The following is a 27958-nucleotide window of genomic DNA, read 5'->3' as shown; positions in this document are numbered from 1 at the left end:
CTAAATGTGGTCATAACTTCAAGGAAACAAGAGCTATTACATCGTGATAAGGTTTTTAAGTAAATGAGTTCCTTTCTCAGATTGGAGGAAAATGGCAAAAAGTATTAGCAGAATATCTACTAAAGTACACGGAAGGACCTCATTTCCAAAAAATAAATAAATGACTGACTATCTTGTCCTCCGAGCAGAGATAACAAAGTAAAAAGGCAATGCATTGTTTCAATTTAGGCTTATTATCAGCAGTGAAAAGTGGACATATGCTTGGTGCTAAGATGAGCTGTATTTAGACTATTGATTAATATGCCATCAATTAGTCTGCTGTGATGGTGTTTTGAAGGACAGTGAAGCAATCAAATAGCCTGAGCTGTTAATGATTTTCAGAGTGCCTAAGGGAAGATGCTTTATTCATACTGAGCCAGTTTCGATGGAGCTCCCCCTCCCCTGGTTTACTCCGTACTATCAGGATATATGCCAGCTGCCCCTGAGCACAAGTGTGAGTGACAGTTGCTTGTTCAAAAGTCGTCCAAACCCAAGTTGCCTCAAAATAACCACTCCTTTTGAATCTGCGGTTTTATTTCCAGCTCTGATTTTATTTTCAAACTCTACTGAGTGAATGTGCTATCACTTTGATCTAATCACAAAGTGATGAGTGTGTCTGTATGTATGTATATATGTGTGTGTGTGTGTGTGTGTGTGTGTGTTTGTGTGTGAAGGGAGGAGGGAAGAGAGACGATGCGCACAGAAATTCGAGGATATCTGTTCTCTATTAGAATGTTTCAGGTAAGGCAAGCCTCCGACGAAGGAAACAGAGGTACAAACGAGAAGAAGAAGGAAAGAGATAGGAGGAAGAGGCTCTGTTGCAGTTAGTCTGCTACATATCACAGTATCTATGCTGAAAGCATCTTTGTTCTCGAAAGAATCTCAAAATGTATCCTCTGTCAAGAGAGACGCACACACACGCACAGCAAGAGGAAATCAACCAGTACAGGACAGATACATTTTGAAGCATCAGTGCGGGCGACATGGGGCTTGATACTAATTTCGTACTTTGTTGAGTAAAGTTTTGCTCTCGACAGAATGCTGAGAGAACAAAATTAGTATCAACGCTTCGTCATGTCTGCAACCAGTGGCCCCATAGCTAAGTGTAACTTGTTTCAGAGATGAAAGGTATGAGGTTTTGACTACAGTAGCTAGACTATAAGATGTATGCATTTACTTTTTTGTTGTTACAGTTACAGTTAACTTCCTACAGAGAGCATGCTAAGGATACAAGAACATGATTCTTACTGCTTTCATCCATCTCCAAAGAGTTCGATAAACTTTAGATATACGCTGAGAACCCCTCACACTAGTGTGTATTTCTCACAGTGGCTACTTTTCAGAGTAAGTTACACTTGAAGCTCTCATGGGACATGATGCTAAGAGGAGAGGCTCCTCGGTAGCAAATCAAAGAAAGATAAGGAGAAAGAGACCAGGTTCAGAGCAAGCACAACTCGACACACCCATCCCACCTGCATGTCCGGAGTCGCACTCTTCCAGGTCCTCGTCGTCGCTGGAGCACTCCGCCGACGAAACAATGTCATCGGTCGTCTGCGGAGAAAAGAGAGACACATGCACAGAAAGATGTGGTGAGGCCCCGGGGCAGTACAGTGAGTCCTCAACTTGCACGCAGCCATTCCATTCAAGGATATCTGTGCACACACAGGCCTCTCTCCGCCTGTCCTTTCGGCTTCCATATATCACTTTGAGTCAATCATATTTCACAGTGTTTATCATTCTTCACTTTATGTGCTTTCCACCTCCGCAGATAATTGTTTTCCTTCACCCTGCGCACTCTGCCTCCGATTATTTATCGCCTCTCTCCTCCTCTGTCGTCCACAATCAATGGCCCCTCCAAGCCCTCGCAGATCAACACTGTCCCGGCTTCTGATTTGTGCTAAAGGGTGCAGGAGGAGGGAGGGATACGGCGGCAGACTTGCTAGCTACACCCGAAGCAGCGATGGATTATCTGCACCTTCCAGTTCCCACAATTCTGATTTATCCCGCCCTCCCCCCACTTCTTCCCTTTCTTTCGGGTTGACCCATGGAGGACAGAAGGGGGGGGGGGTTGTATTTCAGCGGCAGTGCGCTGGGCAGCCAGCGTTTATTAGAATGAATCAGCAGGGCGATAAAATAAGCCCTGTCACCGAGCAGGGTTATGAAATCAGACTGCTGATTGAGTTTTCCAGTCCTGGCCGAGGGTGTGGGGCTCTAAATATCATTGAGTTTGACAGACTAATGAAACGCGCCCCCATGCTTGTGCTGCTGCTTTCAGCGGGGCCCAGAGAAAGCTGCACGCCTCTACCATATGCATACACACACATGCTGATGTTCAACATGTATATGTCGACCAAACCTCACAGTGAGAAAGTGGATTATTTTTCAGAGCATATTCCTACTGCCTGATGTGATTATGCGTGATGGACTGTGCCATTTTCTGTATCAGTACATTTGGTAATGTGCTAATGCGTGTTTGTGCTGGTATGCATAATGCACCACATTATGTACTGTACTCCAGCATGAGGAGGCAAAACGAAGCAAGAGGGGAGGCTCTAAACCAAATTGCTGTAAAATATGGCCCCTTGGTAAACATGACTATTTATTGAAGCCACATTACAGGCGTAAAACTCTTAGTTATTGCTGAAAGAGGGTTATTGCTCATTATTATGATAGCGTCAGATGTGGGAGGCAGGGACACAGAGAAAGAGAGAGATGAAAAACCCGAGCCACTTCAAAGCCTGTTCCAGCAATTTCAGGCCAAGACCATCGCACCATCACCCAGCATCAATTGAAAACACTGCCTTTCTCTTGCCCATTCATGCAGCATTTCTCTGCAGCTGATGCCAACAGCATCTCAGCGCAGAGCAAATATGTTCACTGCCTTGGATGTGTGGCACTGTGTGTTAAATATTTGTGTGTTAAGTATTTGCCTCCTCCCCCCCCCCCCCTAAATTTTGAACTGAGTGAAGCTAAAGTCTAAAAACACGAGGTAACTACTGTCTCTATTGTCTATAATATACCACAATGGATTTTGAATTAATGTGTTTTGAATGGGTGATATTAGTCTGGCTTAACTCAGCTTCGCCAGCAGAGGGCGCTCTAAGCTTTACACTTGACTGGGTATCAATCGATGACGCCAGTAGTGCCGAAGTAGAAGTCAGTACGTGATGAACCAGTTTAAGAGTACATGCTACAGCTCCTGATCTGAACTGTGTTTTCATATTTCCTACAGGTAAGCTGACTGTAATCAGAACCCGGGTAATAGACATCAGTAGTTTGTTTTATTAGAGCTTTAGCTAACAACTGTGACATTAAGAGACATTGAATTTGACCGTGTTATGAGTGTGTCTAAGATGGCGGACGCCGATAGTAATGACTTCGGTTGCTAAACACAAGCTACTACCTTTCTGTGTGAGCTGTAAGGAGTGAAACACGTTTGGAGACATATGTGGTTAAGACAGTAGTGAGGACAAACGGTGTGAAACGGGATGAACCGAGTGAATGTTGGGTAGTCAGTGTGCGGTAGTCAGTGTTTAAAACGTTAATTGTAAAATTGTGAAATATTTGTGAAAATAATACAGTAACTGGCTTTGGGTTAAAGATTAGTTATGTTAGATAATTAAGTTATTAATATATAAGAGTATTCAGTCTGGAGTAATGTGGTATTACTGAACTGTTATTTTCATGTTTTTATGTCATTTCAAGTTATACATTACTTACCTGTGTGTATGTTAAAAAGAATAATTTGACACTAAAAAGTATCTACGGTCACTTGCTAAATACTTACCTGTAGTCCCTGTAAGAGTAAGTAAACATGTATTTGGGTACTTAACATGGGTATTGACACAAAGTAACAGTGGAAGCAATAGTGAGTATGGTACCAAGAGTAGCATGTTTGTTTAGTGTATGAGTTGAGTTGTGTATTATGAAGTGTATTGTTATTGATAGTAATTGAGTAAGAGTTATGAAAGTATATGCTATGAACCAGTAGTGCCGAAGTAGAAGTCAGTACGTGATGAACCAGTTTAAGTGTACATGCTGCAGCTCCTGATCTGAACTGTGTTTTCATATTTCCTACAGGAAATAAATGTGTTATTCCCAGAGTGAGCGTCGCCTCATTCTTAAAAGTGTAACAGATGCAGCAGCTTAGCACAGTCTTACACATGTTTTAAATACATAATTTTGCTGAATAGATGATCTTTTATTATCATTTCAGCAAGCTTGCTAATTTTTCAATTACATAAATATTTTTGGAACAATAGAGATTCACCTTTCACAGCACATGCATCCACAGCCTATGCATATTGCAATTAAGCCCCTTTTTTTCCAGACTTTCATGCATGCTAGTCATTATGTAACTTTTATTCCTGATTAAGCACCCATGCCAATTTTTTGGTAACTGGTGCAATGGCAATCTGACTAGGTCCGAAATTCTTACATGTCCAGTCTAACATGGGTCAAATCTGAATTGAATCACATTCAATGCATACGTAATGGGATTACAGTTACAGTAACAATATGTAAAAAGGAACTGGGTTTCTGTAATCTAAGTAGGGGATTAAAGATACTTTAATTAGATACTTAAGTGCATGTGAACGCGCGGATTGACGTAAAGGCTGCAGCAACACATGGTTACAGTAAGTGCGCAGTAAGAGATATTAAGACGTCTTCTTAAAAGCACTGTTGTGAATTTGTAATGTCTATTTCTCATGCATAAAGGAAAAAAAACCCGCTGAATAAACCATGAAACATTCTAATGAGATATTTAAGTTGTAGAGATTCTTCTCATGTCAGATCAGTCCGTATTTGCCTTCATTTATTTTATATACTGTATTCCCCCTGCGGTGCGGTGCAGTGCAAAGGAGGAAGAAAAAAAAACGCGGATAACTGCTATAATCATCAGAGCTTACTGTAGCCATGCAACAGTTCACAACATCTGTGCAGCAAGGAATGAGTTTCCTTTAATGTTGCATGGGCACTGTCTGACTGTAGGTAAAAAATAGGCAGCAGAACTTTATACTCTAAATAATGATAAGTACAATTATTAGGGCGGTGGCTCCCAAACTTTTTTGTCTGAAGTTCCCCCACAGCCCTATCGATTGAGCTCACTTACCCCTTTATCGACACTGCTTATGCTCCTTTGAAGTGATTTTTAAATGGATATTGTTGGGGCAAATCTGCAGCTTAGATGAAACATGTTAGAAATTCCATTATAACATACCTACAAGGACTGACATTGCTATGACTATGTTTAAGGTGTGTGGCAGGGTAATCAATGTAATACCGGTCAAATGACACGGCTTTTAACCCCGAGGCAAGCCTAATAAAAATGTGTTATAATCTTTTGCGTTCTCTTGACTTGTTGGCATACAGAGGCCAAAGGACTGCAGAACACTGCAGCAAAAAAATCATTAAGAACTTCTTCTTTAAGCCTATTCACATTAAAGAGCAGGGCCGAATGCCTCAGCTCGCGTATTGTAAGTGTTGCATTTAAATGGTAGAAGGACACACTCCAGTCAATGTGTTCACTTTGCATTTTATGGAATGTAATCTGTGAATCGGAGTAAGAGACCCTCTAATCTAAGCGACTTTGATTCCACTCGGAGAAATTGAAGAGGCCTTTTGAAGTGTCATGTCTGACATTTTCAGATCCACTAGATCTGCGCCTGTACACTTTCATAAACATATGACGTATCTCTGTCACAATAGTTCAGACCCAAGTGCTTCTGATGAAGGGTTTATAGTTCCATTTTTCCACATTTGGGCTAATGCAGAACCGATGAAGTGACACACAGCACACAGTCGTTGACGTATAGCATGAGCATAGATGCTGTTAATACAAATGGGGCTCATGGAGCGGAGAAGGCATAGGCTGCATGTGTGTGCAGTGACGGGAGCCTACAGCGGGGTATAGCAAAATGACGCGGTTGGCCAGCGGGACAACAAAAACTGATTTCACAGCTGGGGAAATCCAATTTTCTGTCTAAATCTCCATAACATAGCGTGGGATATATTTTGGCAGCAAAGTGATTTCTTTTTTGGTGTAATTATTCCCAACAAACACCCTCATCGGCGTTTTTTAACAAAGTCTGGGTGGCGGGATATACAGGCTGGTTTTGTTGTGCGTGTGTGTGGGAAGATTTAACATGCATGCACATGCCTTCTACTTCCTGTTTGTGAAGAAAGCGTATAATACGAGATGATTTCAGCACATAAAAACTCACAGGCTATATGCATCATGCTTGATTATCCTGATTACCCTGCTTTCAAGTGATGCTCAAATTCCTAACTCCACAAACAAACACCAGAGCCAAATCAATAGCCAGACTTCATTAAAACAGCATTTACCTCTGACCACTTCAGCACATCAACTCAAAGTATCACACCGGCGGTCGATAAAGAAAGACAGCCTCCTTGGGAGACGAGTCTCAAAATACACAGCTTTTAGTTTCACAACTGACGGCACTGACACAAACAAAATGGAGAATGTGCAAAGATGCCGGGGCTGTCTCGGTCACGGAGTCGACAAAGCTTCTGTGGTGTTCAATCAGGAATTGTGTACTGACCACTGTGAATCAGCCAGCAGTGATGCAGAGACCATTAACAGGCAAAGCTGCAATTACCTCAGCAACTGGATGGAGTGCATGCTACATCACCAGTCAGGCCTGACCTCACAGATTGATTAACAATAAACTTGAACCTTGGGAAACCAACACTTCTTTTATTAAAAACTTTTTTTTTTTAACCACAGGAAAACACAACCAACAACAGCACAGTGCCTGCCCAGTAAAGATTATATATTTTACATTATAGTATAAGTAGTAGAGTAGTGTGGTACGAAAGCTGAGCCACTATATGTAAGAGATGTGAATTAAAGTGTGTGGATGTTTTGTTTTATTTTTATAGAATAGATAGACATATCTCTTTCTGTATAGGCACACTCGCATGCCCATACAGTACAGTACAGTATGTATGTATGTATGTTCCTTGTGTCCAAACTGGCCCTGAACAGATCTCTTTCAAATGTCATTCCATTTAAGAGTTGGAGACAAAATCCATAGTCCTTGTTTTTTGTTGTTGCAAAAAATGCATTCCTTAGTTCAGCTGAAGCTCATATGAAAGCTGTCTGAGTTGCAGCTTGTCTACACAAGAGTCTCAAGCAGGTCTGGCGGAACAGATACACTTTTTTTGTTAATCAATCCAGCTGTTGACGCGGCTTGCATTTCACTCGTGCATATACACATTATTATGCTGCAAGTCTCTTTTCTCTTTTTGTTTTACGCAGACAGTATAACTACAGTTGTTGTATGTTAGGCTCCGAGTGCTGCCATCAACGCAGTTTATCAAAACTGCGCCTGAACGCAGCCTGTGTAGACGCCGTTGAAGGACTGACGCTGCTGTGTCACTATCGCACAGCGTATAAACACAAAGAGGAAATTTGTTATAAAAAAGGAGTTTACCTTTGGAAGATATGCCTACACAATTTGACTAACTCAGGCGGCTGAAGCCTTTTGTTAGCTTAAGCTGAAATCCATTTTTGCACAGACAGAATGTGGGTGTTGTTCCCCATCACTTCATTAAAATCACATTAGGAAGCGATGTCTACAGGGTCAGTTTGGACAGGATGAACAATTAAAGCGAACCAATAAGATAAGAATATATATTTTATCCTTTAATTTCAACATATTCGTAACAGTGACTACCAGTGACAAAAACAAGAGCAAGAACAACATCTAGCCTTGCTCCCTTCTAGCCATATTAGTAGCAGCAGCAGTTGCACTGCAGGCTGCCACGCTCTGCTACATCAAGCAGATAAATGCAACCGGTGTCTGACAGATTTCTTCCACAGCCAAATAAAATCCTATCCTATCTAATACAGCCGAGCCACACTGTTCACACTTAACAAAGCTTTTTTTCCTGGAACAGCACAGTCCACCTAGTGACACAAACACAAAGCAGAAGACTGAAAAAAAGGCATGATGTATTTGGTGTGTTATTTGTTCAACAATGACGCTTTCTATCTAACTAGTACTGTGCCTTTTGAAAATGTGCCTGTTTGGAACGTGCTGGGTGCTTAGCCTGTGGTATTGCTGTTTGTAGCTTTCTCCAGAACCACTGTACCCCCCCCAAAATAATAATCTCCCTCCTTCCCCCGGCATGAACTGAGGTCTAACTTAATACTTGAACAATGGCTGTAACACTATTACTTCAAACCTCTAATATTGACTGATGATTTGTGTCTATCCTACTGTCTACTTTATTCCCTTATAATGCCCATATTTAATGCTTAATGCTTATAATGCCCATATTTAATGCTGTCTTTTTTAAACTTTATCCTTGCACTGCTATAGTTTTCATATTACTATGTTTATATTATTCTCTTATATTGTCCATATTTAATGCTGGTCTCTAGACTTTATCCTTGCACTATTGGACCTATTTGCACTACCACCATGACACACACTCTCATACTGAATCACAGGGTCAGTTCCTGCCCTGTCACTGCAAGCGTCTGATGCTTATGCATCCCTTAGTACATTCATGTGGATTTTTTATTTTATTTAGTATTTTTTATTTTATTGTCCATGCTATTCATGTGGATTTGCTTTTTTATCATCCTGTTTATGAAGTATGTGAATGTTGTGTGTGATGTCTTAAGCTACTGGGACCTTGGATTTCCCTCAATCAGGATCAATAAAGTATCTATCTATCTATCTATCTATCTATCTAACTTACAGACAGACCCCAAAGCAACTCAACTGTATACTGACTTACTGTGTACTACTTCGGAGGAAAACATTGTACTAGTACACTTACCTGATAGAGAAATGTTAGCTGTGTCGCTTAAAAAAGTTTCCCTTATAGCGAAATGCTCGGAGTGAATTTATGCTGGGCTTTTATTGTGAAGGGTAGACACTGAAGAAGCTCAACCATTATTGTGCCATCCTGTAGTTTCATTTATATTTATTAATATTCAACACTGACCAAACAGCTCCAAATTCCAAACACCAAGTTCATTTGGTACCCAGCAATACACCCGCCAAGTGCAAAGTAGATACACACACACACACACACACACACACACACACACACACACACACACACACACACACAGGAGAAATAGTGCACTCACACCCTCTCTTCACACTTGTGCCTAATAATAAATGTGACTGATATCAACTTATGTGCACCAGTGTGCTGTTCTCCAACTTTAGAAAAAATAACATATTGCAAGCTTATTGGTCTCCAGGTAGTTCTTAAAATATACCATCATTTAACCGTGTGCTCACAGCCATTGTCTAAAGTTCATACTAATCAAACACAGACTGCTTCAACTTCGAATAAAAGTCTTTAAATACATGGCCGGTAACGGGAGCAGCAGCTGCTGCGTCTGCGGCTGCGGCTGCAGTAGAATAGTCTGCTGAGCATGACGGTGATCTGATCGGTCACATCAAAGCAGCGGCTTGTGCTCTGCAGGAGGAGAATAAAGACGCAATGCACTCGACCATTGTCTCTATTTTCCCCTAGGTCAGTAAAAGCGGTGTAAAGGCTAAAACGCAGCCATGGCCCCCCGGGTTACAAACATGACATGAAACATGAGCGTGAACAGTGATGTGGGGGGATCTAAGCACACATGTAAGTACAGTACAGTGAGTCATATCATCAGGGAGGGCGCAGGAGTTTGCTCCTAACACACCACCGTCTTATCAGAACAAATGACGAACGTCACGTTTCTGTGCCCAGAGGGGGAAGGAAACACTGAGACACGAAACCTTTCGAGAATAAGGGAAGAGACAACATTATAGATCCGCATTATAACCCCTGTTATCAAACCCAATTAGGTTTATTTACAATGCAAAATATACACAATTCAAAGCAACTTCTTCCCTGAGGTGCTCCTTGGTCACCTTAGACATATATATTTTCACACGTGTTAGATGGGGATACATACAGCAGTGGGGTTTTTTTTTTAGGTTGAGAAATGGCCCCAACAGCGACAGAAATCAGAGGTGAGGCTGACTCCTGCTCCCATCTCCTCTTTCTCCCTATCTCCCCCTTTCCCATTCCTCCACTCCACTGGCCCCTCGCATCAAAATAAGATAGTCATCTCCATGGCGGAAGCTTCGCCTTTCTATTGACGGCTGTCTGATACGAGCGTTATCATGTCCGATCTGGGCTTTGACAGGCCGACAAGGGAGAGGCTTGTATTACAAGGGGAATCAATGGCAGTAGGCCATATCCCTATCAATAGGCTGCCACAACTCTTTTTGCTCATGCTCCCCGCTCTGTGACAGATAAGATGCTTTATCAGAGAAAAAATAGGGGGCGGATGAAGGGGTGGGGGATGGATGTGGCAGCACAGAAGCAAAGGTTAAAAAATGACAATGTTGATTCTAATAAAACAGTTGATGATGTTTGATCTTCATTATTAACAATATTGATGCAAGCTAACACAAGGAGTGCAAAAAGGCTGGAGGTCCAACGGTTAACCCTCTCCTTTAATGTAGTGGATAAATTACAACAAAATGAGCTCCAGACTAAACTTGTAGAGCCAAAGCTACATGCTAAATTATTTTCCTAGATCAAATATTGATATTTCGAATGAGCACCCTCGGTGTGATTTTCTTAGCGGTGTCCTGTAGTCAGCACATTTTTTTCCCAGGTCTTTCTAGCTTTCTGGGGAAATGAAAAGGTGGGTGAGGAGAACAGGAGGAAAAAACAGCTGGGAAAGAAAAAAAAAAAAAATGCATTTAATTTGTTCACCATCACCACGGTGTGTTGGTTTCAGCAGAATGGGTTACGTGCCGAGTATTTCTCTTTTTCTCAAGGACCTGCTTTTGTACACAGAGCAGCGAGGGTTGCTGGCTCACAGCAAACTCTAATTGCCCTGAGGCCATAGGCAGCCACTTTCAAACAGGGTCATTCATCTTCTCATGGAAAAGGAAATGGTCTTTGGCCCTGATTCTTAATCACCCCCCTGCTGCAGTGTACAAGGTCATCAGGGAAACCCCGTGACAAACACACTCTCACACTCACACACACACACACACACACACACACACACAGAGAAAGATTGAGGGGGGTAACACATTCTCATTCCCATCGCGTCAACATACTGATGCTTGGTCAGGACCCCTTGGCGTCACTTTTCAACGTGTGGGGTAAAAACATTTTAGTTAGGGTTAGGAAAAGATCGTAGGTGGGGTCAAAAGATGTATGTTTAAGTGACACACAGGAAAAGAAGGGCACACGAACCCTGGTCTCCTGGGTGAAAGTCCTGTGTTGTTTGTGTGTTGTTCCCATCTTGTCAACATACTGATGCTTGGTCAGGACCTCTTTGGCGTCCCTTTTTAACACTCTGTGTCAGGACCTCTTTGACGTCCCTTTTTAACACTCTGTGTCAGGACCTCTTTGGCGTCACTTTTTAACACTCTGTGTCAGGACCTCTTTGGCGTCACTTTTTAACTCTGCGTGTCAGGACCCCTTGGCGTCACTTTTCAACGTGCAGGGTAAAACCACTTAGTTAGGGTTAGGAAAAGATCGTGGATGGGGTTAAAGGAATTGTGATTCCTCGAGTTTTATTAATTATCATTTGAACATTTTCTGTCTCACTGTTCTCTGAGCTGTAATTGAGATGCAGTCAGAGGCCCATGTCCTGTAGAGGTTTTGCTTACTGTGACAGGTGCAGGTACATTCCTAGCTATAGGCTTGGGACCATTGTAGAAATCTGTCTGTCAACTGAAAAAACATATATGACAGCCTGTCACTAGTGAAGGAGACAGTAAGTCTGAATGACCATTAAAGGAAACGCTAAATATGTGGTTGTAAAGGAACCTTTTCTTTAGTTTAATTTGGCTGCTTGCCAATGAGCATAGACTTCTTGTTCTGTAACAAGTATAACATCCTTATGTAGTATCTCTATGTTCTTTGGGAGATGCTGGGGAAAACTGAACTGATAAGATCTTGTTACTTTCCCCTGGTAACTTCCCTGTGATTGATCACATAACATATTTGCAATATATCACCTTGACTTTCTCTGTGATTTGTGTTCGATTATTGAGTATCTATGGAGAGATCAGTAAATATCCATAACAATGGGGTTAAAAGATGCATGTTTAAGTGACACACTTTTAAAGAATGGGACACGAACCCCGGTCTCCTGGGTGAAAGTCCTGTGTTTTTTGACCCTTCCAACATCCCAACCTGTGTTCTTACACATATTTTCAGTCTTTAATACTACTATACTGCTCTGCCCGGTGCGTTCCATACAGAAGCTAAAGGGTGCATCGTGGGTCCTATCCAACGCTGAGGGCCAATGACCAAGCGTTAGTATGTTGACAAGTTAGAAGTGAGAACGGCTTGGAGGGCGCATAGGGGGGGTGGTCACATGGTGAGAGACACGTGAGGTGAGCAGAGAAAAGATGGAAGAACATTTCTGTGCATGCCATCCTCAGGTGAAATTGGAGCAGCAATTACAGCTCCGAGTTATGATTTGTGTTACCGTTTGTGGTTCTCCCTTCAAAGAGGAAGTGCAGAATTCAAGTGGATGCGGTGGTGAGCTGCGCTGAAAGCCGTGACCAAAGAAGAGGCAGAGAGAAGATGAGAGCATGGGGGAAGAGGAGGAGGAAGTGAGGACAGGACAGGAATGGAAAGGGCTCCATTTAACTGAGGATCACAAGACATTGGCAGAGACTTGTCCTCCAACAAAATAAAGGCAACAGTATGAGCTTGGAGATCAGCAGAGGGGTGATTCATAAAGCCAGAGACACCAGGATTACTTCAGTAAATCAGGCTTATTCTCACAGAATCCAGTTTCATTAAGCAGGATCAACAATACATTTTTTAGGGTCTCATTTAAATCTTAATCACTTTCATGTTGCATTTTACACATTCATTTTCATGTAGGGCTGCAACTACTGATTATTTTCATTTCCAATTAATCTTCAGATTATTTTCTCAATTATTATTTTTTATTATACGTCAGAAAATAGTGAAAAATGAACATGATAATAATTTGCTTGTATTGTTTGACCAATGATCACAACCCAAAGATATTCAGTTCACTATCACATATAACAAAAATAAACAGGAAATATTCACATTTGAGAGGCTAGAACCAGTGACATTTGGCATTTGCTATTATTATTAAACCAAATACCAAAATCATTGCCAAATAATGTTCTGAATTTTAATTCCACATTACTCATACTGGGCTTGAATCCAAGATAACAACAATCTCATTTAACAGAGGAGCAACACATCTGTACTTCTTGTGTCAGATTCTGTGCTCACGGTGTGTGCCAACTGTTCTTTGTTTGTAGTACTGTAGTGAGTTTTCTCTTAACTATTGTATCTTCATGTACATTTTTCTCTTTAATATATGCTGCTCTGTGGCTGTGAACACCACAGATCTCTGGCTTCATTGTGAATTGATGTGATCTACGCCTGATGTCCTCTTGAGATCTGTGTTATTAAGTCATGAATATACATATTTTAACAAGGCATGAATTCATCTGATCTCATTAGTTCTGAGTTAGATTTATGAAATAATTTAATTCTGGTTATTTAGGCTCACCTAATCCAAGCTTTTCACAATGAATTGCGCTTTTCTTTGCCTCCAACGCAAAACCCCAATGAGTTCACTAACTTAATATAGAAAACAATGTTGTTGTTCTAACGGTATCTCCTGTTGTAATTATGCATTATCCACATTGTGAATGCTGTTGATTGGAAAATTGGAAAAGCGATTGGCATTAATGCAGAATGTGTGAAGTATGAAACAGGCAGCTGAAATTGGACCTCACACTTCCTCCTTGTGGACTGCATTTTGAGCTCCCTTTTCAATCCATTCCAATATTTCTGTATTTCTCACAGTCAAATACTATTATGACTTCAAGACTGCAATACCAAATCAATGTAGGCATTATGTAATGGCTGATACTGGCAGCTTTACATCTCCCAAATTAGTCGGGGGTCCCATTTGGATTCGGTTCCTAATGAGCACAAACCAAATTAAGCATTCAATATAGTCTCTTTTTAGTAGATGAAAGTTGAAACGTAATCACTAACCAATAGAGAAATTATTTAAAATATTGTTGGTCTGAGCCCTCCCACAGTACCTCAACATGCTCACACACATGTAAGGAGGACTAACCATGCATGCATGCAGGCACAAAGATCCATACAATTATCCTTCACTCATTGCTGTTAAGAGCAACAGGTTTCATTGTAGTTTACAGGAACTCTCTGCGGGCAGAGGAGAAACATTACTGGGCCTTGCTAACAGCTCAGCTGAGCAATGAAACGGAACACATTATTGCTGTGGAACATCAAAGGCTGCGTCTGTAGATACATATTTAATTAAATCCTATTGACAATGGTAGACACATGGTGCATTCACAGAGACAGTAATGCACATATAGATCTGTGAATATCCTCGCAAAGACGTGGCCTAGTTCCCTTTCTCTCTCACATACAAACATAAATTCACTCACATCACAGGCTGGCAGCAAATATATATATTCACAGTATAGAGATTCATTACTGCTACTGTGGAGTAAGTCACCAGGTGTGTGAGTGCTGCTGTAGCTCACACACACACACACACACACCTGAAGTTATGATTTATTAACACATTTAGTACACAGCAAGGAACACAGAAAGCCTCATTTGATAGGGTGGCACCTTAATACTTCAAAATTGTGGTACTTTTTTATATCTTATAGAGAATTAGGTAAAATAATCAATGTTCAACATAAGCTATCTCTGTGACATGTTTAGCCTTCTCTTGGCACAAAGATAAGAGGCAACATAAAGCTAATTTGCCAAAGGCACAAAAGTCAAATAAAAACAAGAAACATCTTCCAACATCTCTCATATACATGTTTTATTTTGTTAGCTATCAGGCTAATGACCACCGGACCGAGATTCCGCTGGGTTTTATTCAGAGTTACAAAATTGGATGAAGCCAGCCACAGGATTTCTGAGTTGCTGTAAGCAGTAAATGTAATATTTATCTTCTCATGCATCCTTTATATGGACATTTCCCAAAATGTTGGGAGATCCATTTAAAGCAGGACAAGTAAAAAAAAAAACCTAGTAAAAATAAGAGAAACAGCTTGCATAATCTTGTGTGCCAAAAGAGAGTGACGCAGAAGCAAACTGGGACAGTGCATTCAGTAGAGTGCAGATCTTCAGAATACAAGCCCGTCAAAGCAGCTGCACCTATTTTATAACCCAGCTATGCGCCACTGTCCCATTCTAGCCTCGCTGCCCATGAAAAAAAACGACCCCCACTCGATCCTTTCTTGTACATCCCGGCTCACATAGAAGCGCTACAGTTAAAATGGCGGTAAAGATAACAAAAACAGGGATTTGTTCACATCCTATCATGCCCAACTTTAATGGATCATAACATATGGGTTATGTAATTAATCTGCAGATGCTCCGGTTCAAAATGAGACCAAACTTTTTTATGGATGTCAGTTTTTTTAACTGCTCCTCAGATCTCTGCAGGGTAAATCCAGACAGCTAGCTAGACTATCTGTCCAATCTGAGTTTTCTGTTGCACGACTAAAACAACCTTTGAACGTACGCATGTTCCACCAAAACAAGTTCCTTCCCGAGGCTATTTTGCAGAGGCACTGTTGCTCTGTCCGGCGCTTAGCGCTGCCCATGACAACTGTGATTGGTTTAAAGAAATGCCAATAAACCAGAGCACGTTTTTCTCCCATCCCAGAATGCTTGGTATGACGAGCCAATGAGCAGTCAATAAAACAATTTGCTTAACAATTGTAAAGCACCAAAACCACAAGAGGTCTTTAAGAAGACAGTCCTAAATGTGCACAGAACGTATTAGGCTGATTGGTCGAGTAATATGTGTGATTAACTGCGAACAGACAAACAGATACATGCACCGACAACCGAACGCACAATCCCCTCCAGGCTTAATAATTTATAGTAGTTTTTTTTTAAAGATGAAAAGCAGTAACTTCCTGTCTGATAAAGTAACTTTGAAAATGCTGGCAATAGAAGTTTAACTTTTATAATAGTTTTGTTCCCAGAACCGTTGTGCTGGAAAAAAGTTAATTAAATACCACCAAGAGTGTGGGATCGCACAGCAACCTAGCAACTTTTTTAAAAATGGCTTGGCACAGGATTTAATACTGACTGTTCCACTTTGATAATCCATGCAAGTTTACTGGCATGTGCTAGGGGATAGATGACATCAGCACCCAAAGAAAAAGAATTGTAACGACATGCAACGCCTTGAATAACATTTGGGATGTTTTTTTAAATACACATTCGTTCGGTTTAACTCAAACGGCAGATACGCTGTATAATTAGAAGGCATTTAAATTATCTTGACTAATAAACTGATTGGTTAAAGTTAATTGCATTTAATCATTTGCATAGTTGGAACTGGCATTCATTACCACTATCAGCGTTTTCATGCTGCTAATCTCACTTAGTTGCTTCAGTTGTAAGTTGGAGTTCTTAGTCGGTGTGTATGACGTTATAACCAGCCAGCCATCTCTGGAGGCAACACAGCATGAAGTGAGCCTTTATACCACCAAGAGCTGATGTCCTGATGTCCTGCTGGTCAGCTCAGAAACAAACTGCTGCACAGTGTGTACGTGTTTGTCTGTGTGTGTAACTGATGTGTGCTGTTTGCTTGCCCCTTGGTGTGCGAATGCCCCGCCGTAACAGTGGAGGCTGACAAGACAGCAGGTTTACACACACACACACACACACACACACACACACACACACACACACACACACACACACACACACACACACACACACACACACACACACACATATTCCCGGAGGATCTATATAAGCTGTATTGTGAGGCATGGGGGACATCCATTATGAAAAACCCTGTGGTTCAAAAAACCCTGGAGCTAGCTGCTGGTTCTCACACACTGAGAGACAGACTGCCCTGAACACACACACACACACACACACAAAATTGCAACACGTTCACACAGAGAAGTCTAATGGAAATAGCTTTTTGTACACATTCTCTTACATTCATAAATAAAGTCACAATCTGGTGTTACATGCACACTCCGGCGACAGTGAAGACAGACAATGCATGACAGTGCTGGAATAAGTTTGTCATGTTGATGGCATGGTTGGGGCTATTCTGTATCACACATTAAGACTCCTCTGATATTGTGCTTCTGTTCTCTAACAATGTGAGTGGATGTGGCTGCAACAGCTGAAAGACTGTGTGTGTGTGTGTGTGTGTGTGTGTGTGTGTGTGTGTGTGTGTGTATGTGTGTGTGTGAGTGTAGCTTAATGTGGACGTGCATGCGTGCAGATGTGTGAGACAAAGATCAAGAGAACATTGTACAAACTGTGTGTGCGCATGCATGTGTGTGTCCCTTTAATGAGCCACACACACACACACACACACACACACACACACACACACACACACACACACACACACACACACACACACACACACAAGCGGGCTCCCTCATCAGTCTGCTGTCTCCTAATTGGACCTACTGAGCAAACAGAGCTCAGTAGGCTCTGGAATAGCCTCCTACTAGTTAGACCTTTACACAATTACTGGCAGGTCTGGGCGCGGCGAGGGAGGGTGATCACAGAGACGAACTAACTGAAAAGAAAAGACGACTGGCAGCAGGTGGAGGAGTGGGGCGGATCAGCCCACACACACACACACACACACACACACACACACACACACACACACATCAAGCAGACTACCACGTAGAGACACGCAGCATGCTGCACAGCGCCTTCCTCACTACCTCTTGAAGAGAGAATAAATCAGTGATTATCATATATCCCCAGGCGTTAAGCAACATCCCTGATTTACTTTAGATAGACAGAGTAGAAGAAGCGAGTCGAGGAAAAACAGTGAGAAAAAAAGAAGAAGCAGAGTATCATGGTAGCTTAGTGTGCAAAATCTTATCTTGCAAGAGTGCGAGTTGATTCTGGGTCATGACCTTTTTTGGTGCCCTGTCTCGCTAAACTTTCCCTTCCATCATACATACTATCTATCAAAAATAATCTGAAAAAATAATCTGAAATAATACAGAAATCACACTGTGCCAAAGATGAATGTGTCGATTCAAAGCAATATTATTGTCATCATGGAATGTGTATCCAAACGCTTCTCAGCAGAAAAAAACCCCAATTAAACTGCACACAATTTACCTCTCATTTTCCCGTCTCCTGAGCATCAGGCCAGTTGAAGATGATGGACGCGAGCAATTTCTTTGAACACGGCAACCATGCAAATCACTTTCAGTGTCTCTCCCTCAGCTGTACCCCCACGGTACGCTAGATTGCAGCCTCCTGTACTAATTGTTCCCAAACATCTCAGGCCAGCAGCACAAGTTAATTGAGAACAAGAGACGTCGATCTCCCATGATAGATAGACTTGCAGAAATGAGTATTCCTAAAATGACTTCTCACATCAAACCAGCAAGCATTAAATCCATTCTTGGGTTCAACCAGAACTCTGCAGAGTTGAAGAGCTTAGGTAGCCGGCCGCTCAACAAGCGGCACCTGTTTTAGTTTATTGGGATTTTTCTCAGTCCCTAAATGAAGTTCCAGGTTGTTTTAAATGCTTATCAGGAGCTTCCATACATTCTAGATTACCAGTATGCGTAAATGAAAGACTGGCATTTTCATCACCTATCACCTGGATTGATAATCAACAGGATTGAAGAGAAAATCAGGGTTTATGAAATAACTGCAGTGAGGAACTTCTTATGCAACACCAGCACTCTTGCTCACAGGTAGCAGCTTGAATAGAGGGGAGTGTATGGGTTATTTACACTGTATCTTGAATTTGTAAAAATATACAAAGACAGTTTTGAGTTTTTTACTGCCTTTTTCTTGTAAAAAAAACTGAATGTGCCTCCAAAATGCTTAGAGATAGCGTCTCTTCTTCCTTGTCAACAACTGGTGCCAACATTACCCACAATGCACCTCAACCGCCGACAGTTCTGCCTGAGATTCGGGGTGTGTTATCCTAGTAGCGGCTAATGTAGCGTCGAGCCAATAGACAGCAGAGACGAGGAGCGGGCTACAGAAGTCTGGTAAGATGGCTTCTTTCTAACTGCACACCCCCAGATTTCTTTTCTTCATGTTCCTCATGTAATCTTATTGCCTCAGGTGAATCACTTAGGGCAATTTATCAGATATCAATTTGCACATCTCCCTGTGGAGCCACAAAAGGCTTTATATAACCTTTTTTTGCCCCCACATATGTAGTAGTGCTCCATAAGACTTGTAAACTGGCTTTGATGTGTAAAACTGGTGGTGTTCTCCTTTAATGGGAGATCATCTCCTATCCTCCTTTCTGGCTTTTCATGCTGCAAGCTACTAGTAGAATTTTAATTACATGTTGTGTAACTGTCAGGCCATTTAAATTTAAACACCAAGCACTTATGAACACTGGAGCTCAGACAGAGCTCATGTCAAACTGTTTATTCTTTTGGAAAGAACAAGTTGCTTGAAGAAAGCGGTACGAGACTAAAATGCAGCTTTAAGTAAAAAGGCTTATTAAAGGACAATATTTATTCCAATATTCTTGTTTATATATATCGACCGTTGCATTACTCCTTACTAGACTTTATTTACTTGTCTTGCCAAGTCAATAAAAAACTAATTAATATATTTATGATGATGGAGTGGAGAAAAGTAGAGTGAGATTTGTTCACAGCGAACTTCTCAGTTTTAAAGTGTGATAAATAGCAGAGATTTAATGTGTATATCTTTTGTTTATCGGTGTTTTAAGCCCCCAACGTCTCGTTCCAGGCCGCGCTGCCTGGAAGGCACTAGGATTAGGCAATGGTTAGGGTTAAGGTTAAGGTTAGGGTTAGGTGCCTTGAAGTCAATGTTCGCAGCGCTGCCTGGAAGGAGATGTTGGGGGCTTAGAACACCATCGAGCATATCTTACATACAACAGTGCAACAAGTAACATTATCTTTCCATTATGTTAGCATTTCTGCGTGCATGCATGCATTACCATGGCTATACCCCCTATATAAAGCTAACCAGGTTAGCATTAGTCACCCTCTGTGGCACATGATCAAAGAGATGTTCCGACTGTTAAACGGATGAAAGACAGAATGATGACTCGGGTTGAATCTTCAGAAGACAGGGAGGCTTTATGAGCAAGATTGTGGGCGAGCGTGGGCGTTATCTTCAGCTTGTTGACATATTTAATGCCAAGTCTCAGACCATTTCATATTTATAATATTCATGAAGAAATAGATGTGACGTGGCCAGGGGCGATTCTAGGATCTGACCTTTGGGGGGGGCTCAGCCCCTAATGAAAAGTTGATAGCAGTTAAGCTAGGGGGGGTCCGGGGTCATGCCCCCGTAAGATTATTATTTTTTTAAACCCTTAAGTCATCACTTCTTGTGAGTTTTGGAGAAATAAATAAACAGATTGAGACATGCAATTATGACAAATATCAACAGATTCAAGGCATCTGCTGTGAAAAAAGATGGCAACTACAAAGCGTGATTATTGCAGCACACATACCCAGGGGCATTGGACTGGGGGGAAAAAGGGGACTGAGTACCCCCAAAAATATGCTAGAATTAATAGCTGTGGATGCAGGGAGGGGCCCATGCCTTTCTACAGGGCCCAGAATTTTGAGCTACGCCCCTGCAAATACAGTACCTTGAACTGGTAAAATAAGCCTTAACATATTTTTAGACAGGATTATTCATGTTTTTTTCTGCTGTTAATTTTCAAGTTTTTCATTTACATCATTGATAGAAACTGATATGGTTATACAGCTAAATGATGAATAATCTAATCTAATAATGCCTCTGAACCAGATGGGGAAAATCCAACATCTCTTTTTCTTAAGAGCCTAGTCCTCCATGAAATGCATATGTAAATATAATGTGAATGGAATATTTAAGTGTTTTAAATGTTTTTGCCCATACATGTCCACTTTCTCACCTGGTTCTTCCAGGTCACTCTCTTTGTCCACTTTCTCTCTCCATCCTGCTCTCTCTCTCTATCCCACACAATCACATACAAAACATTTTGTAATCAACTAGGAAATAATCAAATAAAAGAGGAAACAAAAAACAAACACAGTATGTCTTATAGGCTACCTAGCCATTTTCTCACCTTGTTCATATTGCTCTCTGCCCTTCTCCCTCTCTATTCTCCTTACTCCTTTGTGCTGTCAACCAGAAGGCAAATGTAATCGACTAATCAACAGAGAATGCATCGTGTAGGCTACCAAAGGTTGTACATTCACCTATTTATGAAATGCTTGTTACTAACATAGCTCCGGGGAGCTTATTCCCCGGAGTCCTTATGTTCTTTTTCCGCCCAGCATCATCATCTTGGATCATGATGGCACCTACATCATGGTGGCAGCTGTCGCCGTGGTCATGCCCTACGCCCTGCTGTGCCCTATTACACCCTGCTACGCACTGCAATGCTCGGCTTCGACTTGCTATGTCCGGCCAACGCCCTGCCACGCCCTGTTACACCCTGCTGTGCTCTACGACACCATGAACTATTACAATATCTTTATTGTGACTATTATTGCCACTGTTCCTCATACCCCCAACCGGCACCGTCAGACACCGCCTACCAAGAGCCTGGGTCTGTCCGAAGTTTCTTCCTAAAAGGTTTTTCCTTGCCACTGTCGCACTTACGCATTCATGCATGCTCTTGGGGGAATCACTGGAATTGTTGAGTGCTGGTCTAGACCTACTCTATCTGTAAAGTGTCTGAGATAATTCCTGTTATGATTTGACACTATAAATAAAACTGAATTGAAATTGAATTATTTATAACATATGTGAATATGAGGTTGCTGTTCAGTGCAGTGGGATAATGTTAAAGGCTAAAGGTTATCTTATACTTTCTCACCTGAACCTGGCTGTTTTCGTATAGAAACGTATATCCATCTATGCGGAAATAGTCAGGGTTTGTTCTGCCAGTGTTTCAGTTCTGATATGAATGAGTCTGATGATCCATCAGGTCGAATTATTTATTTTTCATTTGCATTGACAGTTAAAAATAAGAAAGTGTCTGGTAGTGAGGTAGCGGTGCTCAAGCTATTAATAGCACACTTTAAAAACTCGTTATAGTCTACTCCTAAGCTACATTTGCCTACAGTTAGCAATTTTATCTAACGTTGCACAACAAAATTGGACTCCGTGGTGAATAAGCTAGGCTAATTCAGATATAATTGCCATCATTGTGATCAGGGAATCACAGATTGGTTCCACAAATACTACACCTGTAGCCTACTTAACGTGTTCATTCGATTAGATTTAATTTTCACTCCATTAGTCATACCTTTTCCGTGGTTGAAAGTAGCCATACTCTGACGACCGAATTCCCCAAAGTTATCTGCGCAGACTGTAGGCTGAGGCGCACTCGTTCAGGGAATCGCAGATAGGCTGTTGACTTTGGCTACAACTGAGCTGAGCCTGTCGTCATTTATCCTATTCCATCGCTAAAATCAGGTTTGCAGAAGTAATAACTAGGGCTGTCAGCGTTAACGTGTTAATCGCGATGCGATTAAGGGCCGACGCGATGCGATTCATTTTTTTTTTTTTAATCGCATGCCGGCATTTATTAATTTATTTTACACTTCACTCGGCTTTGCGTCGTGCCTAACAGGCTACTATTTAGACCCTTTGCAGCACTGTTACTTATCATCAAGCTGCCACTTCCTCGTATCACATCCTGCTGCTGCAGGCATGATGGAGAAAGACAGCAGCAATATCCAGCCTGTTTCTCTGTCGCCGGGTAAGAGTGGAGATGGGCTGTGTTAACACGGACTTGTGCAGAAATGAGCTGCTCATTAACCGGTGATCACTGGACGTCAGTGAGTAATCAACATTATTTAGGAGTTACTAAACACTATATTGACTCTGGTAAGGATAGGGATTTTTTGTTTTTTAGTTAGGTACTTGGAGGAATTGTGCAATAATGACAGATTCACACATTTTTCTTTTGTTTACAGTAAATAAATAATTACAAATCTTAAAATCAAGTTCATAAAGTAACTTTCTTTGCATTCATTTGATTCCCAATCAAGATCCACTGGTAAGAATTGCTTTTGATTGTTAATATGTACTTAAAAACTGTTCTGAAATGCAAAATAATAGAATTTTAATCATGTGATAAAATATGCGATTAATCGCGATTAACTATAGAAAAAAATTAATCGTTTGACAGTCCTAGTAATAACGTTTGAGCACTAAACAATTTCACAAAATCACAATGATAAGGACTTTATTTTTCAGGGGTGCTGAGATGATTTTTGAAAAATAGCCTAGCGCCGCCTATGGACGTGGCTAAAACTAGTGCTAGTTCTATCTTATGAACTTCATTTATTAAAATTGTCTATATTGCTAAAGAACTTTTGCCAACTGAATTCTCTCAATACAAAATAAAAAATTTTAACTGATTATGGCTGAGCTGCGTGCAGTTAACATTGTACTTTTTAGTCTGTAAGTGGAATTTTGAAGATAGAGATTTTAGAATGAGCATACGAACTGGGGTTTGTTTGAATACAAACCTTTTTGAATTTGTGTGTTATAATAATCAACTTACTTATTTTGTTACTTTATTTTTTTAAGCTTTCTAGTCCCATGTTGACCCCTTGTACGTGCTAAAGTACATTAGTGCACTTCCTACAAACTTAACATTAGGGAGCCAGTCTTTCAAACACTAGGAAGGCTTATTATTTTTTCACTGATTCAAAACATACAACAATAAGTAAGTAAAAAAGGCATTACATGTTTAGTGAGTGAGTCTATTTACTTTCTTTTTAAATACAAAATGAAAATAAGGACACCTAAATATTTTTTTGTTGAGCTGAAGAGAAATCTTAAAAACATAATCTTTTTCTTGTCTACACTAGTCTTTGGTCACTGAGTGGACCACCTGATCTACAGAGTGGCGAAGTAACACTGTGACAGAGAGAGTAAAGGAAAATGAAACGTGTCTGTTGGTACGTCCCAGCGGAGCTATCATTAATTAAGCGTGAGATTGCTTCTCTCCACTTCCCACCCCTGTCTCTCATTCTGTTGATCCTGAGATGTCGAGGGATTCGCCACTTCTCACCTCTGTAAAGGCAACAGCTAGTGTTAGTGAAGTGGACCGAAAATAGATGCGCCAGAAGATACCAAAACACACACGTTTAATTCTACACGTACATACTTGCGCGCGCACACGCCCTACTCCTAAAACAGCTGCACACACGCTCGAGTTCAGCTCTGTGTCAGATTCCTATAGCTCTCTTTCAGCACTGCAGTACATCACTAATGATAGCTCAACTCCCTCACCTCTCCTATACTACCCTGAGGGGTGGAGAAATCTGCCAAACTGGTGCAGGTCCTCTCCTTACCTCTCACACCACGGTGTTTGACAGCCAACTTGGGACCTGTAAAATTAAAGGCCTTGGCAAATGAAATTCAGTGACACAGCGGTGTGAATCAAAGCAGACACTGCCGTGGGAGGGTGTGGAAGAAGAATGAGCAAGGCACGCTCTCAGAAGGCATACAGAAGTGAAGTGAAAAGTTAAGGAGGGCAGAAAACTACATTTTTACTGTTAAGTTACCAAAGTGCAAGTTCATCAGGCATCTAACAGCCCCATCCTGGGTATTGACAAAAGAAGTATAGCACCTTGAAATGGAGAGTGCTTTGTATAAAAGATCTTTCATACTGTAGCACGCATACTGTAGCTTATTGACTGCATTGGATATTAATAGCCTATGACACAAAAATGCCATTTTCCCAGCGATGCAACGTTTTTTTTCTCTCATCTGATGTGACCTTGTCGATGGTGCCGGAGACGCTGGTGTAATGTATCTCAGCGCTGTCATCATCATCGCAGATTACTGATGCTACGCATAGACAGAATGGATATGGACTGCCTTGCTTTTGCTCCAAAACTTCAAACCCAACATATGAAGGCTGGACACTAGAGCTGGGGCGATATATTTTGTTACGATTCGATTCTTTCACGATAAATGGGTGCCAATTTGATAGTACTGCGATTTTCTTTTCCGTCTTTAACAAAAACAAAAGTTGAATAATACACTTCAAGAGACAATATATCTTAAGACTAGTGCTGTCAAACGTTTAAAATATTTAATCGCGATTAATCGCATTAATGTCATAGTTAACTCGCAATTAATCACACATTTTTATCTAGTCTAAATGTCCCTTGATTTGTTTTTGTCCCATTATTTTTTCTCATTTTAATGCTCTTATCAACATGGAAAAGGCCTACATGCAGTAGCTACCCATTTAGCTATGGCTGCAGTAAGTTTGTTCTTAGTTGTGGTATCCATGTGCTTTTGTCTGAAGTCATCCATTGTCGCCTGGCTTTGACGAGGGGGCGGAGAATTAGCATCAGCTGTGTGCTCCATCAAGTGGTATTTCAGACTGGACGTGCTGCGATGATAGCTCAGTTCACAACGACAAAACACACAGATCACTTTGCAGGGTTTTCCACAGCACTTTGCAGTTAAGGCGGCCGCCTTAACAACACACGCATGCTGCCTTAACTAAGACTTAAAAAAAATAATAAAAATCCGCCGTGTTACTCGGTCCTGTTTGAGTGGCTGTAATGTACTGTCGCAGCAAAACAGTCTGTAGGAAACAAGGTAACGGAGAGTTGTAAAGATACCACCAATCACAACGGAAAGAGCATTTGCTGGCGGTGGATGAATCGCCATTTCAGCGTGCGCGTCGTAGTTTGTCAACAAATGTGCAGGCAGCTGGGGCATGCCCGGGCAGAGACGGGGTGAGTGGACTTACCGGAGCGTTGGCATATGGCAGGCAGAGAGCATTTATATATGTATCTCTGTCCTGTTCTTCACATCAGTGAGGCTTTCTTCTCTTGTTTCAACTAAGTGAATACATGACGAAGTGACTGGAAATATCCATCACCTCTCGCGCGTGGATTCTCAACATCCCGGCTGCTGCCCGGTCCTTGAGACACAGCCGCTGTCTGTTTGTTTTAATCACTACACGCGGTTCACAATACACGGTTAGTTAGCGTAGTTAACACTACACACAGTGAAATGACGCGTCCTGTTTTTATTTCATGCATACTATCTGCTTAAGTGAGTGAAGCTATGGGCTGAGCTCTGTTATCTCACAGCTGTTTGTTTGGAGAGCGTGTTACAGAGGAAATGGGAGCAATGCAAGTAAAACTGTTATAGCACTTCTTTTTTTTAAATAGTTTAATGAGCTTAATATTGCACATTGCAACTGTTATTTTAAAAAGCTGGTTATTTATTAATTATATATTATTATTTAAATGTAATATTAAGTGTAGTGTGTACCCTGCACCTTCCCCCCCTCTCTCCTCCTCAATAGCATTTAACGCTACAGACACAGAAATGGCACGTCCTAAGTAAAGCTCATTGTGGGACTGGCTCTAGTGGCTGTAATTCTGCACCAAGGCTGAATTCCGGGAAAGAGACTTCAGATACAGTATTAGGGGACCACTAAGGCCTATATAAAAGAGACTTCAGATACAGTATTAGGGGACCACTAAGGCCTATATAAAAGAGACTTCAGATACAGTATTAGGGGACCACTAAGGCCTATATAAAAGAGACTTCAGATACAGTATTAGGGGACCACTAAGGCCTATATAAAAGAGACTTCAGATACAGTATTAGGGGACCACTAAGGCCTGTATAAAAGCATCCAAAAAGCAACATGTCATAGGACCTTTAACACCATTTTTTTTTTTTCAGCGCACACAGAAAATAGAGAGCTAGGTGACCGTGAGGCGATATTTACTAAATTTGACAAAAAGTGTATTGGATTAATATCACTTACTATAACTTTTAAGGTGAATTATTGGTAAAAAATTAAAAATCAATTCTAAGTCTAATAGTGGATTTCGAACAGCTCTGACTCTGCCCACCCCCACGCTTGCACCTATAGAGACATACAAGTGTCAGCACTGACATGAGGGGCCATCATCACTGTACGTCAGGCAATCTGTTGTTGAGGTGAAGAGGCTGATAACAGTGGTCCCTGTCTGTCTGTCATCCAACAACCAACCAACCTCTCCCCCAACCCTGTCTCACCCCCTGAGGGAGAGTTATTGCTTTAATATGAACAACAAATGGTTCAATTTGTCCTCTGGGAGTCAAAGGACTGCTCGGCGTGATTATTTTCTTGGCACGGCCGTGACATTCATTGGCTTGGACTCGGGACGTATTGGAGAAAAGCCTCGGTTAGGCTGGACGGGGTGAATGACAGATAAAGACGGACAGAGACAGAAAGAGAGAGAGACAGAGGAAAAAGAGAGAAATGTAGAGAAAGGGAGCAGCGGCAATGCCGGCTTTGCACACCTCAGTGAACAGCAGCACTTCGATCCTCGATAGAATGAGAAATACGGTATCCAATACGGTGTCACAAAAAAGTCACAAAAACACATAAAATAGTGGAGGAGGGACAAGAGGGCTTTTTGTTTGACATTTCACTTAGTCACATTTTCAAACCTGATTATCAAGAGAACAAAACGGTTACTTTTACAAAACTCAAGCTGTGTTCCACACAACTCGGAAAGTGGATATCTATATATGGGAAAATGCAACTGAATGTCACTTTACACAACACTCTCAATGGTAAACAATGGGTTTAAGGTAGTAGTTTGACATTTTGGGAAATTGTATTAGTTTTATTATTATGCTGCATCTAACTCTGGACAAGGAAGTAGTGTATTTCCCAAAATGTTGAACTATTCCTTCAAGTTTTGAATGCATTGTTGTGTGTTTCTATATGGATTACACACAAAGCGTTAGCTCAATTAGCATGTATTCTGGAACATCTCAGTGGTATCCATGTTTGTTCCAATGTTTTCGACAAATCTTTAAATCAAAGACGTCACACACACAC

General features: G+C 41.2%; 1 protein-coding gene across 1 annotated transcript in view; it reads right to left on the bottom strand.

Moving 5' to 3' along the window:
* nrxn3b (neurexin 3b) overlaps positions 1-27958 on the bottom strand; it is a 319873-nt gene that overhangs the window by 11798 nt on the left and 280117 nt on the right. Inside the window, exon 21 of the mRNA XM_078274783.1 lies at positions 1512-1590. Within this exon, the coding sequence (XP_078130909.1) occupies positions 1512-1590 (79 nt within the window). The remainder of the gene's footprint in view (positions 1-1511; positions 1591-27958) is intronic.

The sequence above is a fragment of the Sander vitreus genome, chromosome 18 (assembly GCF_031162955.1).
Source record: "Sander vitreus isolate 19-12246 chromosome 18, sanVit1, whole genome shotgun sequence".
Lineage (NCBI taxonomy): Eukaryota > Metazoa > Chordata > Actinopteri > Perciformes > Percidae > Sander > Sander vitreus.
The sequence above is the reverse complement of the archived record's forward strand: the minus strand, read 5'-3'. Positions and strand labels throughout refer to the sequence as shown.